Source organism: Gastrolobium bilobum, unplaced genomic scaffold (genome assembly GCF_033153095.1).
Source record: "Gastrolobium bilobum isolate Gb01-03AN ecotype WA unplaced genomic scaffold, APGP_CSIRO_Gbil_v1 utg5155, whole genome shotgun sequence".
NCBI lineage: Eukaryota > Viridiplantae > Streptophyta > Magnoliopsida > Fabales > Fabaceae > Gastrolobium > Gastrolobium bilobum.
The window spans coordinates 120,218-141,715 of NW_026899054.1; the positions used below are offsets into that span (position 1 = coordinate 120,218).

The 21,498-nt window shown below is 31.5% G+C and overlaps 1 protein-coding gene across 1 annotated transcript; it reads left to right on the forward strand.

The window, feature by feature from the left end:
- The first annotated feature begins 4,246 nt into the window (after positions 1-4,246).
- LOC133286667 (uncharacterized) lies at positions 4,247-9,317 on the forward strand. The gene is made up of 5 exons (XM_061484112.1): positions 4,247-4,667; positions 7,838-7,888; positions 8,195-8,257; positions 8,379-8,447; positions 8,644-9,317. Exons 1-5 carry the CDS (start codon positions 4,356-4,358, stop codon positions 8,923-8,925), a joined length of 777 nt encoding a protein of 258 aa, XP_061340096.1. The 5' UTR covers positions 4,247-4,355; the 3' UTR covers positions 8,926-9,317.
- Positions 9,318-21,498: the final 12,181 nt, after the last annotated feature.

Here is a 21,498-nt window from a genome sequence, read left to right on the forward strand (position 1 = left end):
TGCTTTTAGCTTCAGCTTATGATTGTATATCATCTTGTTGAGACACTGTTGATTTGGTGAGCATGGGGATTGTCCATGACACATAGTCTTGTTTATGTCTTGTTTTATTTGGAGTTGTAATAATGTATCAGGATTATGGTCTGGACTACGAGTTGTAGATCCGTGATTTTAGATACACACTTTATTTATATATTGAGGTATATCAGTATATGTCTTATTGCAATTTACATACAGACGATGTTTTTATGAAATTGATTAAGTAATCAACTTAGCTAAGTATATGACGTCATAATTGGAAAAGAAAAAGATATTCCGCAATTTTTTATTAAGTGCAGCTTAATACGATGTAATGTTAACAAACCGGATGCATACAGGGTGTTACAAAACCCACTAAAATCAAATTTCATCCCAAAACTCAACTAAATTATTTATTATTTTAATGTGTAGAACGAAATTATACTACATAATAATTACGCAAAATAATTAATAAAATCATAAATATTATATATATTAACTTATCATATAGAGTGTGTTAAAGGTGCTTTGTATTAAAGAGTTCTCTTTTTGCTTAGGTGTATTGACTTTACATTGGGGGAGGGGTTTTATTTAACCTTTTCTATTGTCATTTGATCTTAGAAGCAACCAATTTCGGCTCTTCACAAAAAGATTAGTGACTTTAATTTCTAGCTAAAGGTACAAACCTTCAAACTATTAACTTAACTTCAATATTAATATGAAAGCAATCATATTTCCATCTTAATACATTGTCATGATCAGGAGATTTTACCTCAATTAAGACAACTAGACTCATTGCTGCAAGCGTAATAATGATCAACTTTATTTCTAAACCAATAGTCTAATTTATAGTAAGACCCAACCTGAATAAACCAAACTTATATTTTGGTCCAAGAACAATCAACTTTCCGTGAGTTAGTTAAACTTTGGAACCAACAACAATTATGACTACAGACTGTCACTCAAAATCCCTCGTAACAACTTAAGATCAATTAACCAATTTCAAATGTTTCAGGCAACTAGGATAGTCATGCATTTAAAAAAGGAGAAACTATGCAAAAGGAATAATAAACAAATTCAAACAGTGACATGGTATAATAGCACCCCCAGTATAATAATAGACCCATTCCACGAATACTAAGTATTTACGTAATGAATTAGGTAAGTTTTTCTCACCTGCTAAATGCTAAGCATATCTTCATAGGACTATTTTATGTTTTGTGTGTCTTTGCATATACTCATGACCTAGTTCACGATTACAAATTTGATACCAGAGATTCACTTATAGCGTATTGAAACAAATACCTTAATAGCTGAAGGGATTTTTTCCTTTATGGCTCATGTTTGATTCTTATTAAACTAATATTAAAATAAATAATTATTTTGTTTAAGTATACATGTTAATGATGTAAGCATTAAAAATACATTTATCACATAAACATAAATAATAATAAAAATCTTACTGTAGACCGTGCTTACCCTCCGCAAATAGGTATAACAAAATATTATTTGATATTTCTCTCATATGTATAAGTTTTTTTTTTTTAAATGTATAGCTTATTAGAACGCTTACAGATCATGTGAATTGTACTTGTGAAACCTGAAACTGCTGTTACTCAGCACAAGAGGGGTATGTCAGGTGTGAGAGTAGAATTTTTAAAATGAGTTTCATATAGACAAATTTTACTTACAACTTCAAGATTTTCATTTTTTTTTTTTTTTTGTAAATACAAGATTTTCATTTTAATGGTAGTTCCTTGTGACCTCGCTGTCAAACACTTTAATGGATATGTTCCTGGCCCACAGGCTTATGTTTTATTTATTAACCTAAGAAAAAAAATAGTAATCTCAGTTATGTGTATGATCCTATCACATGATTTCAGAATTGAACACTATTTTTATCTTACCCTCATTATGGAGATTTATCACACACACACACTGTATTTCATCATCCATTATGTAAGGCATCTCATGTGTAAATGCAAAAGGTTGAACACTTGATATTTAAAAGAGTAAATACTCTTTTTGGTCCTCAGTAAATTTCACGACACCCATTTTAGTCCCTAGCAAATAAAAAGGCTCATTGTGGTCCCTAAAAAATTCAAAATGGACTCATTTAGTTGAAATTGTGGTCCCTCACAAATTCAAAAAAGACCCATATTAGTCCCTAAAAGGACTAAAATGGGTCTATTTTGAATTTTTTAGGAACCACGATGGGCCTTTTTATTTGCTAGGGACTAAAGCGGGTATCGTAAAATTTGATAAGGACCAAAAAAGGTATTTACTCTATTTAAAATATGGGTTTTATAAGAGTTATGTAGGAAAAATGATTGTGTAATGTTATAGAGATTCGTTTTGCGTGCCGTAGTTTTTTCTTTTTCTTTTTTCTTCAAAAAGTGTGGGCCTCACAAAATATTGTGTGTGTAAAAAACTTTGTTATGTCATATTAAATGAAAAATACAAATCCCTTAAAATATTCATCTAGAAGTTTATCTTTCTCCTTCTTTCTCACAAAATTCATCCTTCTAAAGAGTGATACTTATCTCTTACAAAGTTACTGATACTCTATATTAGAATCTTTAAGCTGATAAGTAAAGCAAGAGCAATTGTACATTTAGACTCTGCCAGTGCACTTAAGAACAGAGACCAAAGTAGAGATTAATTTCTCATTGTCTATTAGAGAGGAAAAAATGTTTTTTTCAAAAAAAAATTATCAATAATTAGTTGGCAAAAATTTAATAATATTTGGCACTCTGACATGACTCATTGTATGATATGATTTACTAGCTTGAATTTATTTAACTCATGCATTTCTTAATTTTGAATAAATTATTAAACAGTAACTGAATTACATTTAAAATATTTGAAGTTTGTGTGAGTTATAATATGCCTTAATCACGTACACGGTGTAATAAGTCAAATTATTTGGCACTCAAAAAAGTTACCTTATTTGAAAATCAGAACATTTATTGTTTTTATCTAATAAGCTTTTTTCTTCACGATAGCCCATTATTAAGTGTAAAACTAACAATCACTCCTTATTTTCACACTGCTAATTAAGGTGTGTTTATATGAGTTGATTTTGTGTTTTAATAAATTACGATTAAATTTATTGAGAGAATTTTTTTAACAAATTCTTATAATCAAAGCAAGAAAAAAACTTACTAGATAAATAATTCACACATCATATACTTAAATGAGACAATCATGATCTATATTTTTTAAAATTTTATACCACGTGAATTATGTTTTTTTTTAAGAATTTTTTTATTCAGATAAAAAATTATGGTCAAAACATTTTACTTTTATTCTAGCTTACCACTCTCAATCATAAACCAAGAAGTTATGGACATCTTATAAGACAAGTATAGATAACATGGATTTTCATGCTTCAGGAAAAATTGTTTAACTGCGTCTGCAAATTAAAATGTTTACCTATGTAATATTATAGCATATAAAATTATCGTAAAACTAATTTTTATTATCAGGGATTGAATTTTTTTTTAAAAAAATTTATATCTCGGAAATTTATCAAAAGAAAGACAATTATTTTTAATGTGATTCACTCAAATTTTACAAATAATCCATTAATGAGAAAAATTTAAAGGGTTTTCACAATTAATGTGTGAGACTTTCTTTCGCGCTTATATTAAACTTTGCATGATTAACACGTAAGACTTGTCTCGTACAATTAATGTGCGAATTAAGACTTTCTTTCTCACTAATGTTAAGTAGTGTGAGGCTTGTTCTCTACAATTAAAGTATGGATTCACTGCATTAATTTAAAATATTTTTTGAAAAATAATTCAGATTAATAATTTTTTGATGTTTTTCTTTAGTAAAAAACCTATTAATCAACCAAATGCCAAACTTAAATTCAGTAAATTCACAATGTATAAAAATAAAATCCAAATAGACTTTCGGAAACAAAATTGAGGTCATAAATCATAATAACTACATAACCCGTACATATAACAGAAAGTAGGTCCAACGAGTGGAGTAATCGTTTTTTTATTTTAGTTACTTTCTATATTTTCTTTATGGCCATTGAAAAAGAAAAGAAAAAGAAGAAAGAGTTGAGGATTGCCACGTAAAAACAAAAAAATGGGGCCAGGGAGCGATAACACGCCCTAGGTTTGTCAACAACAAAGACCATTCACATTCACAAACAATTCACAATATATATATAATAAACCTTCCTTCCACTCCTTCTAATTTTTTTCATCTTCGTCAAAATTTAACATTCCAACACACAACACAAGATTCTTCTCTCCTTCTTCTTCTTCTTCTTCTTCGCCATCACACCCCACTCATTCTTCACCTTCACCTTCTCTCTCTTGATGTGTGACTGCGACCACGACCACTGGGTCAAGATGGCCATGGTTGACGACTCTCTTGTCGCCAACCTTCTCCTCCGTCTCCACCAACCAAACAAACCCACCGCCTCTCCCTCTCTCAACGTCCACTGGACCGTCCGTCAGCGCCGCTCACGGCGCCGCTCTCTCGCCGACAAGAAAACGGAATCCGCCAGGGCCAGCCCTACCACGCCGCTCTCCTGGAGCGCCGCCACGTCAGCAAGCGCCGACGCACGTGACGGCGGATTTGAAGATTCCAGCCGCCCAACCAAACCGGTCGATAGCTCAAGATCTAAGGTTCGGTTCGCTTCCTCCCTTTTTTTTTTAATCCCGGTTTAATTTTTTCCGGTTCGGTTTTTTTTCCTCTTCCGGTTACCGGCGTCTGTTACATTAACGTGTCTCACGCGTGCCTCGGTTGAACGCCCAGTAGGAAACTCTCCTTTTCTGATTCTTTGTAGTCTCTGACTCTGACAGTTTTGAGTTTTTTCTTCGGATTGGACGAAATTACCCTTTGGGGTATATTTACACTTTTACCCCCGGGCGAGCTCCGTCATTCCACTCGTCGGATCGGTGGTTCCTCTCCGTCGTCTCGGATCTCCGGAGCCGCCGTGGACGGTTCCAATCCATTTGCTAAGATTCAACTTGCAACTCTTGTCGCGCTTTTTTCGCTCGCCGCTTATATTATACCGAAAACGCCCTTCTCGCGAGGCCACTTTCTTCTCTCAACAAAATATTCCTTTCCTTTTTAGGTTTTTTACACTTATTATTAACCGAATCGAAAATAATATTTATTAACCAGTTTCGGAAGAAAAAGTTAATCTATATATATATATAGAGAGAGGTAGGATTCTTTGACATCAGTGTTAAATTTGTCAAATTTGAAATTTGACGGCCATGAGCTGTTGATCTTTCTTGATACGACGAGTCTTACATGAGGTATCAAACTTTAAATTTGACATCAATATTAATATTAATCAATATTAATATTAAGGATCTGACTCATCTATATATATATTATTGAAATGATTGTTTGTTATTTTTTATTATTTAAAAGAGAAATAATATAAAAGTAATTAATGTAAGACTTTTTATGGCTACATCTGTCTTAACTGTTACATTCACAACACAAAAGCCGTGAACGGCGAAAGACTGTCAGGGGCAATTCCGTAATTTCATGTGCCTCCTAACCTGCTTTTTCTGGTGGCGTGTACTATGGTGGTGTAATTGTGTACTTTTTTTGGTGTTAGGGATGCGTGCGGGTGCATTCTCAATTTCTCATCTATTTTCGTCTAGTTTCATTCATTCATTAGTACCTTGAATAATTAATGAATAATTAAAAATAAAATAATTATTTAATTTACTAATGGTAATTATTATTTTTCTAATTCGGATGAAGAATATCTGTTGTGGCGTCTGCTTGACAGCTTGATGGCAAGAGTGGGTTTGTACAAGATTTGAGTTGGCATTGTTAATTCCAAAGGAGAAGGTGGTCTTTTTATGCTTAACAATAAATAGTAGGGTCCCAAAAAAGTGAGAATATTTGGTCAAATATTTTTGTTATATTTTATTTCCCGATTGAAACCAAGATGGTTTAAGGAAAAGATACGAAGTGGCTTTACTTTTACTTTTTTTTTTTTTTTTTTTTTTTTGTCCTTAGTAATGAAGGATTACCAAACCACCTAAAAAGGAAAATGTAGTTGGAGAAAAAAGGGTGCTATGGATAGAGACTATTTGGTAGCTCCCAAATGGGTAAAACGTTGTCCCCAAATTAATGACACGGAGCTACTTAAGCTAGCCCGTTAATTATTGGTGCGTGTAAGTCTTAAACAATTCCTCTCGGACACGTTTTAATTGATATTGGGCCATCAGAGAGTTTTTTTTTTTTTTGGTTGTGTTTCAAGCATTAGAATTACCATTACTATTGTTCCTACTATATAAGAAAGATGATAATAATATATTCAATGAAATTTTATATTATTTTTTATTAATAAAATGTATGTTTATTTTTTAACTTTTTAATTATTGAATGAAATTTAATGTTACTTTTATTAATAAAAAATTAGTTTTAATTTTTTATGGAAGTCAAAATAAGATATTATCTAATAAGAAAAATAGCTTCGAGAATTATAAAAGAAAAGGTGATTATTATTATGGGAAATTGTTTTTTCCAATAGATAACTATCTCATCTCACATAGAGATAAAAAGACGTGTCTGCAAATTCTTTTCTTTTTTATTTTTCTTTAACTTGTGGGCTCCACATTTTTTGTTAGTGTAGGAAAAAAAATTTATCTCATCTTAAATGAAGAAGTATTACTCTATTATTATAGTTTTTTCATTAGTACATTTGAAGAGCATTTAATTTATCACTAACACCTAGGAGTTCGTGCCCGTAGAATTGGTGATGTATTTATTTTAGAAATGATGGCATCTTAAGAGGCTAGTGGGATTTACGTGATGGTACGGAATATTGCAGAGTAATGTCGATATGAGTCATAGGACTTTACGATAGAATATGGTACATGTAGTACCGTGCTCTGCAGACAGATAAGAGCTTTTACTACTAGGTATTGTTTCGTTTATAATTTATGTTGAGTACGTAAGTCTGGAATAGTTCCTCTCATTTTTCAATTACGTGAACATTTTGTCCTTATATTTTTACGAGTTTAATGTCTCTCGTGTTATAGTATGAGATAAAATTATCTCTTACATACACATAAAAAAATATGTGTGGAATTCATATTTTTTTTTTTTTTTTCTTTTCACATGACTTCACATACTTTTATGTGTGTAGGCGATAATTTTATCTCTTGTAACATAAACATCAAATCCTTTTTTTATTAGTTTTAAATAGATGGGGTTTGATTAAATTTTTTTAGAAGAGATAGATATAAATTTTTTAGATCAGGTGATAGTGAAATTTTAACGAAAATAATTCACGATTTTTTCATGATAGGATTTACTCTCACCCTATGTTTTAACATCCATAGCCTTCAGAGCTCAGGTGAAGTTATGAAGTTGGCTGAAATTTCAACTTGTTTGGTCTTCCCCTTTTCCTTTTATGTTTTTAACTTCAGAGTAATGCTAATGCAAGGAGCCAAGGATCATCTCTTTATTTGGCTCTTATTTGTAAATATTGTTTATAATTCTATCTCTAATTAGTCTTGGTTAAAGGAGTAAAAGATGAACTAATTCTTAGTGTTGTGTCTGATTTTAATTTCTCATAAAATGGTAATCATCAATGTTCTCAAAGCAATATTACTGTTTTATTTATTGCTTGTTTCTAGCCAAGATATAGGTCAACTCTGTCCCTAGAAAAAAATTTGTACTCAAGTTCAAAGACATATTGGTGTTCAACCGAGAGAAGAGATCCAAGCATCATATCTCACGTTTTTTCTGTCCATATTTTCTTAGTAGTGGAGTTTAGTGTGATGAATGTCTAAACTCTGTTTTATTTGACATCTTGCAGGTTGGTGATCGAAGTGAAACTGCAACTGCCAAAAAGTCAAGGAAAAAGAGGGTAAATGCAAATTTTTCTATGGATGTCTATATTTTTAGAGTTGCTAATTCTCAGTGCAAGTAATGAAAGTGCAGGAAGGAGTGAGTTATAATATTATCAGCAAACAAAACTGCATCATGACTAGTTAATCTATTTGTACAGCCTTTGTTTCAGTTGTTGCCCGACGTTGCATTTAACAATGAAAATGATTTCATCATACTTATGGGTTTTCTTCTTGTCTGTGTATGTGCGTTCATGTGAGGTTGTGTTGTGTTTTTGGTTACGTTTTCAATATCTTAATGCTTTTAACTTCTGTCCTATTTGCAGACTCTAGCTGAACTACAAGAGGAGGAGAGGTTGTTGTTGAAAGAAAGGAGAAATTTGAAAAACGTATGATTTGTACTAGTGTTATTAAATATTTTTGGCTTTCACGCATGTATTAACTATAGGCCTTCCTTGCTTGGAGATATATTTCATATTGTTCGTTTTTGTTTTGAAATTTTGAAAACAGGAACTGGCATCCTTGCATCTCGCTTTTGAGAAACAAAGAGCCAGAAATGAAAGCTTAAAGAGAATGAAGGTGACCTTCTTGTTCTACCTTTTTTTAAGACCTGTTATTTTCCTAGTTGACTCGTCTAAAATTAAGTAGTGCTGTCTAACTCTCTGCAACACTCCAAAGTTTGATACCTCTCCTTAGTATTTGAATTGAATGATTATATATATATATAGTTATATGATGTAGTAGAATCTAATTATGCCTTGACCTCTTGTAACAGCTTGATTTGGGGTCAAGACGGACGTTTAAAATAGTTACAAACTCTATGGTGTCCGATAAAACTGTCTTTGAACCACCTGAAATTGTGGAGGCACACTCTCATCCATCTGTATTAGTTTCACCGCAAACAGTCAAAGATAAGGTTCTTGATGATGAACCACTTATCTGTGCAGCAAATGCTTCTTCCAACCAAAAAGATAGTAGTAACCAAGAATCTTCATTCTTGCTGCCTGATCTAAATCTGCCTGCAGGGGAGGATTTCTACCCGAATGTCAGTTGCTGAAATAAGTTAATATAGAATCTGATGTCAACTGATATTCTGCATACTTATATGTTAGACCGCGGCCGTTGTTTGTACTTTGTAGTACACACCTTAAAAAAATCTAAAATCAGTACTCACCTAGGTTGTGCTAATAATATAATTGTAGGTGCTAAAGCATTCACTTCATCACTTAGACAAACTCACTGGAAATTATTTTTTGATTCATGATGGTACCAAGGGTAAGTATAGAGATCCTCACACATCAGGCACAATTCCATTCTTTCTTTCACCGGTTTCTACGTTGTCCAAGATTCTTTGGGGCCAATCTTCATCCTTCTCCTCCTTCAGTATTGAAATATTTAATGATAAATGTAATTACATGGTCTACAGATAAATCAAGAATTTTGATTTTAGTAGCAAGGTTGTCTGCGTCCAATATGAATTTGTGCCTTGTTGGTTCTCTCGAGTTCATTTTGCTTTGTTGAAGGAAATAACTTGGTCTGATTCTCATTTCTCATAAAAACTGTCGCTAGTATAATATGAGATTGTGTGCGGGATTGATTGCATTAATTTATAATATCTTTTAAAAATTAAATTAAATTGATACTTTTTTTTCATTAGTAAAAAATCCCGTAGCTTATTGGCAATTTTGGATGAGGAAAATGCAGGGGTGCGTGTTTGATTGAGCTATAAAAAAATTGCTCGTATATTTGGACCAAGTCAATTTCTTGCTGGAGTTTCAGTCTGGATTTTTTCCTAAAATAATTTATTTTTAATTTTTAATTTTCAATATACTTTTTTTATTATTTATGATTTTCCAAGTTTTATTTTACTATTAGATTATGATGTTGGTTTGTTTCAAATTAAGTTTAAAAAAATTATTTACGTAAAAAATTCAATCCTATTTCTCAACTCTACCCTCTACAGTATAAAGAAGAAAATGTAGGATGGGTTTGAATTTTTTTTAAAACCAATATTTGCTTGGGTTTTAGACTTTTAGCTAGCGGTTCATTGACAGACCTAAAGCCCACACGATATGGTGGTGAGAATAATGGCAAATTCTGAGATAATTTGCAACCATCACACCCTTGCAAGCGACTATAGTCCATGAGCTTCATATGACCCTTGCGTTAATTTACTCGCTGACCCTGAATGGGGTTCCCTTTGATGCTAGTGACTATTTTCATATTTCAGTTCATCATAACTCATAACTGAGATGGGGGCTTGGCCTCTTGAAGTTAGCCACTTTAGATGAGAAAGCAATTGTGGTACATACAACAAATCTCACGAATATTACCGTATCCCAACGACCTAACAAATGGATAAGCTTACTAAAAGTGATGGATAGAGGAACTCAAGTCACCAACAATAGGTTAGGACTTCATAACAAACTAAACGGATGCCCTACCAGATAACCCATTATAAATAGCGGTCATCACCATCAGATACACATTTTTGGCTCCTTTTATTCCCGCTATCATTATGCACACAACGCCTTGGCTAATGCCGAATCAGTTAGGTGCACATTGATCCATACACCCTTACAGTATCTTCCTTAAAAATACCTATGAGCATACAGATCCAATATCAATCATCACCCATCGAGTGAACACCCGGATCGAACAAATTCTTTCAAGTAATCCATTTATTCCAGATTTTGAATTCTATTCGTATTGATGGCCTTTGGTAAATAGCTAAAGATAATAGATTTGTAAGTTTGAATACAAGTGATTCGAGATAACTTTTTTTACTCTCTTTTTTTGTAAACAAATTTTTTTTACTTTTAATATAAGTTTGAATACAAGTGATTCATTATATTAATAATTTTATATTATATTTTTCTAATAAAAAAATTTGAATAAATTTTTTTATTCAGGTATGGATTTTGTTTTTTCACAATGATTGATTTTGTGCTGTTCAAATAATTAATATATATGATTTGACAAAAAAAATTATCCTTCTATTCAAACCGTGATTTAAAACTTAAAATAATGCTTAAATAACTCATTTATAATTTAGAAATATTATAATTTACAAAACTATTCTCATTATAAATAGGGATATGACGAACCTACACGGTGTAAGAATAATTGATCAACTTACAAGGTGTAAGAATAACAAGTCTTACACTCTTACATTATATATCTTAACTATTGATTTTCGTGCATCAAACAGTTAAGATTTATTGGATCATAATTAATTAATTAATATGGCCCAATAAATCTTATCAGTTAAATATTGCTTCTGGTTAGGGGTGTAAATGGTCTGAGCCAGCTTACAGGGGCTTACGGCCTAACGTATATTAGGTCAGACTTGCCTTATTATAAATATTAAAACAAAACAGGCCTAGGCTTTTAAAACAATCTATTTAGAAAATAGGTCATAGACTTTTTTGTACATGTTAGGCCTATAAGCCTACAGACCGGCCTATATCATATCATTTATTTAAAATATAATAAATAAAAATTATTATTTTAATAATTTTGAATAATAAAATAATATTATTTTAGTTATTCTTTTAATATTATTTTAGTTATTCTTTTAATTGTTGAATGTTTAATAGGCTTAAACATGCTAACAGGCCTAGGCTTTTATTTTTTAAATACAGGTCAAGCCAGACTTGTAATTTGGGGCCTATACAGGCTAATAGGTCAGACCATACCTAATATTTTTTACATAAGCCTCACCTATTTAAGTCAAAATCTAGCTTAACCTAAACCTATTTACACCCTTTCTTCCGGTCCTCCATTCTTGGAGTCTCTCATTCAGTCTGTTTACAATACATTTTGTTTTCTTTTTTCTATTGAAGGGCTCGCATTATGAACAAAACTCTTTCCTTGGAAACCACGGTAAGTCACTCGCTGATTCAATCTTGCCCGGTTTCATTAATCAAACATTTTTTATATATTTATTTATTTACCTCTCTCTTTCTTTTGGTCTTTCTTGGGTCATGTTATATTATAATATTAAAATATAACTTATTTCCTTCAACTTTCTTGGGTCATGTTATATTGTTGCTGAATCATATATCGTGTTCCCTTTTTTGTTTGTTGATGACATAGTATTGGGACGGCTTAGATTTTCATTATATTAATTCCAATGAAAAGAGAAGCTTCTCTAATTCACCGATAGCCATCGGCTTGCCAAAAGCTTCATGCCTCGTGAATTCAAAACGAATTCCTGCAAAATAAAAATCGTTCAGATTCTGTTTTTTTTTTCCTTTGAATTTGAATAAGAAAAGTTGCCATAAACACTTAAGAGATGTGTGTTAATTATACCTCTTCATATTTGACCCCAGTTTCACTTGCCTGCAAACCAGAAGAAAAATAATTACAGATTAGGATGGGATAATTGTACACAAACCCAAAGAGAGAGAGACCATGAAGAATTGTTGACGTTGAGCTCTGAAGTTTTGGCGTGATTTTTTTTTTTTAATTTTGTAGAGAAGGGTATGAATGAGAGAGAAGGTAACAGAGCAAAAATGGGTTTTGGATTACAAAAAACAGAGTCTTTTGATGAGTGAAATAGGAAACAGATATTATTGCATGGAAATTAGGGAATCACATAAAGTGTGGGATAAGAATGCCATTAGCTTCTCCTAATCTCCTTTTATAGACAAGAGAGAGAGTGTGTGCGTGTGTATCCATTTGCTGCCGTGTATCCAATGAAATAATGTTTATCCCACTAGGCTTCGCCCACCCTTTAATTCTTTGCCAATGTAAAAACGCTTCTAACTAAATTGTAGATGTATTATTAATTAGGGGAAAGTTATACTTACAATCTATGACAATATATTTTCATCTTCCTTAGATCTAAAGATAAATTATATTCAAAACTTGTAATCATTTTTATTCTTTTCAGCTTTCAAGTACTATTTCTGAATTAATATGTTCCCAAATTTTGTTTCCTCTAGACTATACGATAATCTTACTTGCATAACCCTTCAATACATTTGAGAGATGATCACACTCACTTCATTTTGTTTTTTCTTTTCAAGGGCCAAAGATCTGCAGACTCTGTAAGCTAGGCTTAGGTCTACATTTGAGAGAGAATTGAAGCCAAGAATTTGTAAGAAACCAAATGAGATTCATGACAAGTTGGCGTGAGCGACCTAGTATCAACTATTGTCGTGGTGTGATTAGAAATACAACGTAAGTCATATGTTTGTGCATTAACTTTTTCACTTGTAGTGTTATTTTTTATTTTGGAGGTGCATGCAAGTTATAATGTGTAGAAAATAAATTCATATAAAAAAAGAATCAACATAAGGGAAACATGGAAGAACCGAATATATTCTGTAAATCCTTTTTTTGGGTTCCCAAATTATTTTCTGTGAAAAGAACTTATGCTTGTCAATTGTCATTTATTTGAGACTGACTAAATTTTTCTTTAGTGCTCGAATTTTGAATTCCAGCATTCATTATGAGCAAATGCAACAGCCATGTGATCTTGCTACTATTCTGGAAGACGGGCTTTTTGTTGATGCTTCATCAGAGGTTTGATTCTGATATAATTATGTGTCTAAAAATGTGAGTTTTAATTTGTTAATTAAACCAAAAGGAGGATCAAATACAGGTTTTGTACAAATACTATTGGTTAAGCACCAGTTCCATTTATTGATATTTTAATTTCAAATATTTGGCAGGATGAGTACATGAACCAGGAGACATTGATACAAAGATTGCTAACTCAACTAGATAAGTTGCAAGGAACAAAATACAGTCAACAAGTACCCTGCTCAATTGACAACAATAAATATGGCTTATTAAACAGAGACATGTCTCACCCTACTTTTCTTCAGGAGGCTGTTTCTATGCCTAATGAGTTTCCGTCATTTAGTTCATTCACTGATATGAACGTGTTGCCTAACTACTGTGTTTATGGAGGGTCAAGAAATCTAAACACTGGCTTCCAATCACCGAATTCCCCTTTTCAGCTGCAACATGCACATGATGGTATGCTATATAGTTTTTGTGATTTTCCTAATTTTCAATTTCAAAATTATAAGCACTTTGGATTTTGTTTTTCTTTGCAACCTCTTTTTTTTTATTTGAAAATTTCACTATAAATATTTTTATTTTTAATAACATTTACCCGTTTGATTTACTACTCTGACAGTTGAGATGGATCTGATACAATATAGAGATTGTTTGGGGTCTAACCAGAAAAGTGAATCTATGACTTTCTTCACTACAATGGGAAATTCCCAACAGAGTGAATCTTTAAATTTGTTGATGCCTCAAAATGTCTCAAGGGAAATTTCTAATCTATTTCATAACATGAACTCTAATTGGCAAAGTTCAAGTGTTGGGAATTCGTGGCAAGATCAACCTCTAATGTCTGATGTTCCTAATCTATTTACTAACATGAACTCTAATTGGCAAAGTTCAAGTGTTGGGAATTTCTGGCAAGATCAACCTCTACAGTGGGATTTTCTATCAGATTTCAAACATTTAGAGCAGCCATATGATCATTGCAGTAATGCTTCTATGGTCAAGACAACATCATGCTTTGTGGATCAAGGTGCAAATTGCTATCCAATGTTAAGACCGTTGAAGCAAACTCATCTTCCTAGAAAAAATCACTATGGGGAGAAACAATTATTGTGTGCCAACAGTAATCTCAAGTCTAATAAAAGAGATACTTATGACTCTTTTAGTGAATTTGAAGGCATGCTACCATCGACGAAAAGAGTTAAAACGGACCTTGCATTTGGTGTCTCTTCAATCAATAATTTTACTTATAACTTACCTGCTCTTGAGATGGTTCAACCTTGCATTCTGGAAGAAACTTCAGTACTTAACAAACAGCCAGTCTCTCCCCTCGATGAAATTTTGCAGCTTTATTATGATGGTTTTTCACAGCCAACACAAGATTCCACTAGCATTAGTGAGGTAAAGAACAGGGTGATTGATGAAACATTTGGAGACACTTTCAAGAGTGAAATTGTTATGGCTGAAAACATTGATGCTGGTCAAATATCAAAGGAGTCACACCCCAAAAGCCATCATGTTACAGCCAACAAGAAATCAAAGGAAGATGTTAAAATATTGAACTCCAGCTGATATAGAGAATGTGATAGGAAAAAATGAGTCCAAGAATGAAAATTTTCTATGTGAAGGACGTAAAGGTATTCATGTATCGCCTGAGATGGTTCAACCTTGCACTCTGGAAGAAACTTCAGTATTGAACAAACAGGCAGTCTCTCCCCTCGATGAACATGGTGATTGATGAAGGTATTATGCTTTTTCACATCCAACACAAGATTCCACTAGCATTAGTGAGGTAAAGAACATGGTGATTGATGAAACATTTGGAGACACTTTCAAAAGTGAAATTGTTATGGCTGAAAACATTGATGCTGGTCCAATATCAGAGAAGTCACACTCCGAAAGCCATCATGTCACAGCCAACAACAAATCAAAGGAAGATGTTAAAAGATTGAACTCCGGTACGCATATTGTTTGCAATGATCCTAGTTCTCCATCTGATATAGAGGATGTGATGGGAAAAAATGAGTCCAAGAATGAAATTTTTCTATGTGAAGGACATAAAGGTACTCATGTATCGGAGGAGCCACACTCCAAAAGCCATCAAGTGATCACCATCAGTAACAACTCTAGTGCTCATACTCCATGCAATGATAGTGGTGCTATCGCGAAGATTAGAACTGAGATTGGGAAAATGGTCGCAAATGAAGTTGAAGAGCAAGAAGATGAACCAGAGAAGGAAACAAACTCGTCTAATTCAACAGTTTATGGGGTTTCCTTAACTGATTTTCTAACGTGTGATCAAATAAGAGAACACATTATGAGTTTTGGGCAACATTTTGGTCAGGTTAGTACACTATCTTTAAGTGTTTGCCACTCCCCTTAATCTGTTAGTTAGGACTAATCTTATATGTTTGTGTCTCTTTAGCATTCCTATTTCTACTAGCATGATTTTTTTTTTAAATCTCAATTGAAATTGCATTAAATTTTTAACAAAAATAATGACCATTAAAAAAAAAAACTTTGATGGAAGAAAATCTATTACACTAATGTGCACCCATTGTGATCAACTTTGCCATCTTTTACTACCGTCTTTCTCACACATAAAATATATCCAATGTTTCTATTCTTTTTACCTTGGTATTGGTTTCGGTATCTCTACTTTTAGTCCTTGGATGTGATGTATACATTTGCAATGTTATGATAATTTGCATCTTTGCATGTTATGATGCATTGGATTTCAGTCTTCCATCCATGTACATGTAAGTTAAAACTTCATTTTTGTTATTAATTTCTTCTCTTTCTCTTAAGTGAGAGTCATATCAATGAGATGATAGTTCTAATAAGCATACCTTCTAAATAGAAATGATATTTATATATTTTAGAGGAGAGTTATATTTACAAACTTTTTATTTATAAACTCTTACAAATTAAACTATGTATTTCAGAGTGTCTATATCCCGAAATACATAGTTTGATTTGTAAACAAAAAATTTGTAAATATAACTATTCCTCGTATTTTATTAGCTTGCTTTTAAATTTAATATCATATTCCAGACTCCAACCACGGACCAGGAAGAAATTTCTGACAACATATGTCAATTATGTGGAATGGATGAACTGTGATTTGCACCACTACCAATCGATTGCCTAATTTGTGGTGTCCACATCAAGAGAAATGCAAACTACTACTACTGTAAAACTGCAGAAGAATTCGATATAGACAATTGCTTTTGCGCCACTTGCTCTAAAAAATCTGGATGTAAGCCAATCGCATTCAAGGGGACATCTATTTCCAAGACATCTTTTGATAGAAAGACAAATGATGAAATAATGAACGAACCAGTAAGTTAAGGTCTCCCTGTACTATAATATAATTCTACTGTTTGTTTATAAAGGATTCTAAACTCTTTCTCTATGATTGTTGTTTCTTGTAGTGGGTTCAATGTGATAAATGCAAAAGATGGCAACATCAAATATGTGCGCTCTATAACACTAGTGAAGATATGGAAGGAAATTTTGAGTATATGTGCCCCATATGTTGCTTAAATGAAACTGAGAATGGAATGCGTGAACCTTTGAGAAAGACTAATATTTTTGGTGCTAAGGACTTGCCAAGGACCATGCTTAGTGAACATATAGAACAAAGACTTTTAAAGCGCCTTGAGCAAGAGAGAGCTGACATGGCAAAAATTGAAGGGAAAAATCTTGATGAGGTAATTATGTCTATGTTTTAGCCTTCAAAATTACTTAAACTTTTTTATCTTTTAATTTCATCTTTTATTCTAGTCTTTTTTAAGCAGGGTAAGTGTGAAAACAAAATATAATACCAAGAAACATGTTTCTGTTAATACAACTACATTTAGTTTTTTAGGGAAAAAAAAAAACAAATTTCCTGATTTTCAATGCATAACTTCAAATTGGCAGGTTTTAGTAGCAGAAAATTTGTGTGTTAGAGTGTTGTCATCCTCTAACAAACAATTGAAAGTGGAGAAGCAGTTTCTGGACATATTTTCTACGGGGAACGACACTACTGAGTTCAATTATGTAACAAAAGTAAGTTCTGAGATTAATCTGTAAATGAATTTACTTGTAATTATTTCTATAGAACTAAACATCTCCGCAAAGGAAATGATTGCATTACCTTCTATTTCAGGCTATTTTTTTGTTTCAAAAGATTGAAGGAGTAGATGTTTGCCTCAGACTGTAGACATCAAAATCAGCGTTGTGTATATATTTCATATCTTGATTCTGTGAAGTATTTGAGGCCCCAAAGAATGGCTGTGACTGGTGAAGCTCTTCGTACCTTTATTTACCATGAGATATTGGTGAGTTGTTTATAAATTATTTTGGTGGAAAGATATTCATACTATCACTGTTTTTCACTATCAATTCACTACATCTCTAATCATCATTAGATTAGTAATTTTTCTCTGATTTTTTTTTTTTAAAAAAAAACTTTAATATTGTAACTATGTACTCTCTGTCGTATATATTTACAGTGGACCATAATAAATGGTAGTATGAATATCCTATATCTTTATTTTAGTAATTACTTGCTCCCTTTGTTGTTTCCTTCTAAATCAGAATAAACTCTTAATACTTTAATTAATGTTACTTTTGTCTTTCCATTTCTATCATCAGATTGGATATCTTGAATATTGCAAGAAACGAGGTTTTGCAACTTGCTACATATGGTCTTGTCCACCTACGAAGGGGGATGATTATATACTATATTGCCACCCTATAACTCAAAAGACTCCAAAGAATGATCATCTACGACACTGGTTTGTCTTTCTATCTCCTTATGTATGTTTGCACGTGTACAATATTCATGTGCTTGTGTATGCATAAGCCAGATCCCATACATTGTTTGATGATTGAATACTCAGTTTTAAATTTGCCACTTAGACTTGTTATGCTTAAATAATTTATTATTTAATTGTATATTATTTTAAATTTTACTTATACTTATCGTAATTATAAAAATAAATCAGTTAAATTTTTTGTGGTCTTATATATACATAATTTTTTTCTCAATTTTTGTCTTATATTATTATCATATTATAAATTAAAATTATATGCTGAAAAATATAAATTATTTATTTAAATTTAAATTAATAATAGTATCAATTATATTCTTATACATATAAAAATTTTATTTGAGAAATGTTTTTTATTTTTTAAAAAAAAATTAGCTTAACAGTTAAGATTTATTGGATCATAATTAATTAATTAATATGGCCCAATAAATCTTAACAGTTAAATACACGAACGAAGATGTAATGTAAAATTTATTATTCTTGTACCGGTGTAAGAATAACCTCCCTCTTGTAAATAAAACTCAACTTTTACATATATTTTTTTTGGTAATATCAACTTTTACATTTTAAACAGAAAGTTAGGATGCGTAATATATCATACAAACATAGTCTAAGTTCGTGTATAAATCAAATCAATCTCTTAAGTCAAAACTTTAAACAATATAATTTTTATGATACAAAAAATATGTAAGATCGACATTTTTTTTAGGGTGAAATAAGAGACATCATTGTACAACATAGTATCCTAATTAGTGGTATCGTTTATGTGAATAAATATTAGATATATTGTTTTTTTTTGGTATAGAATAAATAATAGAATCAGTTCAAATTTAAATGCATGAATATAATTAAACGCTAAGATAACACAATCTTTTCAACTTTTAATTTTTTATTTGTGGGTGCAATCAGTCAATCAAAGATGCTATATATATCAAACCCGCTGAGGCTGATTTTCTTTATATCTTCTGCATCAAAATAAGGCGTAATCGAGGAGATAATTTATTGTGAACGGTCTCTTAGTATAAATAGGAGAGTAAAATTGAAAAAAGAAAAAAAATAACAGAAGTAAAAAAAAAAAAAAAAAATTAATGATGTGAAAGGTAGCACTAAAAGATTCAGTGATACTGAACCATATTAAATATTTCCGTAATCGAGGGTGATTTCCACAACTCAAATCACACAATTTCATAAAAGTTACCTAATTTCTCTGGTAAATTTTTCTCCAACCAAACAATTTTTTTTACATTTTCCTACCTATTTCACTTTCCAACCATTTCCCTATGTATAACATTTTCCTATTATTCATAGAATTTCTCCTAAACCAAACATTTCCTTATAAATCAATTTAAAATTTTTAAAAAAGAAATTTTTTTAAACATAAATATAATGAAAGTTACCTTTCAAAAATACAAAAAATTAAAATAATTAAATTATTCAAAACATATTTCAAATCTTAAATCACATATCACGTTAAATTTATTATTTATTTTTTTTACCAAATAAATTACAATCAAATTTTTAGTCTCACAACTATCGACTGTGTGGATACTCGGATGTAATCCAAAAAAAAAAAATCACACAACTCATGGCAAAAAATGATTGCTGTAATTTTTTTTATTTTTTTTGCCAATTATTTCCCCTAAAATCACACAACTCAAATCTCTTTCCGTGTATATGGTGTCGCAATGTCCATTATTTTTATAAAACTTTTTTCAATTTAGATTGAAACAATTCTCAAAATCTGATTTATTTAGCTTTTCATATTTTCAATAATTTTCTATTTTCATGTAATAAAAATGGGTTTTATAAGAGATATGTTGTAGGAAAAATGATTGTGTTATGTTACAGACATTTGTTTTGCGTGCCATAATTTTTTTTCTTCTTCAAAATATACGAGTCCTACAAAATATTATGTGTGTAAAAAATTTTTGTGATCATGTTAAATAATAAATACAAGTCCTATAAAATTAGTCTAGGAACAAAGTTTTTTGGACTCATAAATGCCCTTGCGTCTGCCATACATACAAGTGGGAAACTGCCAAGTGCCAAACGACTGAAATCTTGGAAATTGGAGCAATGAACAAAGCAGAGAAGTGATAACCACAAACAAGTAGGGTCCCCCAAACACTTCAACTGAAATATCGCAGTCCTCGGTTTCGTAACAAAGTTCGTTTCCAATTAAATACGAAACTTCCTCGAAATATAGTGCACTTAATTATAATTTATTTATGGAATTTAAGTCTCTCATGTACTGCAAACAGTACATGATGTGGATTTTCTACAGACATAATGTCATAAAAGACCCATTGCTTTAATAAAATAAAATAAAACCCTAACACATTTTCTATGGATAAAGACTAAGGAGGACGTGATTTTTGTTTTTCCGCAACATAACAATTGCAATTTTTTTTAGATAGGATTCATTTATAATTTTTTTTTTGAAAATTACACTAAGTACGACCGATTATACACTGCATGATTAAAGTATGACCGGTCATACTTAGTGTAATTTGTAAGAATTTGTAAACAAAAAAAGTTTGTAAATATAACCTATTCCTTTCCTTTTATTTATATATGTTAATTTTTTACATTTGTAAACTAACTATAAATTAGTCCTTCAATTAATCTCAATTTTTCCTAAGTAAGGAGTACCTAATCTCACGTTAGGCACATATATAATTAACTATCATTTTTTTTCTTCGTAAAAAAGATTACGTGGGAAAGTAATAATTTCGTGACTCGAATCACGTATAAAATAACTTTTCAAAAATAACACCTAACAAAATTATTCCAACACACACCAGTACTTTATTGAACTATCCTCTTAAAATACAAACAACATTGTGATTCGTTGAACACTAATCTCTTATACATAGCATTCACACTTCACAGCATTGGACTGTATATGTAAACTCGTAAATTAGCTGACAACTTTTTCCTTTAAAAAACGTTTTAGGAGTAGAAAGAACCTGGCCCCCCCATGTTTTTTCATCTCTCTTTCGAACTGACCTCAGGAAGTTTCTCTTCAACTGCAACTGCCACTGCCACTGACAAATTCAAGTCCCGGAAAAGAAGTTCCACTTATACACTTTTTTATGCGACAAAAAACCAGTGGCATATCTTGATGAGTTTTATTAGTGTTATGTAACATAATGTAAGTGTTGTTTCTAACTCTCACATCAAAAGGGAGAGAGAAAGTGGAATGATGAAAGAGAAAGAAAAACATGTGGACCCCACCTCTTTAATGTGTGTAGGAAAGTGAAGTTATATTATGTTAAATG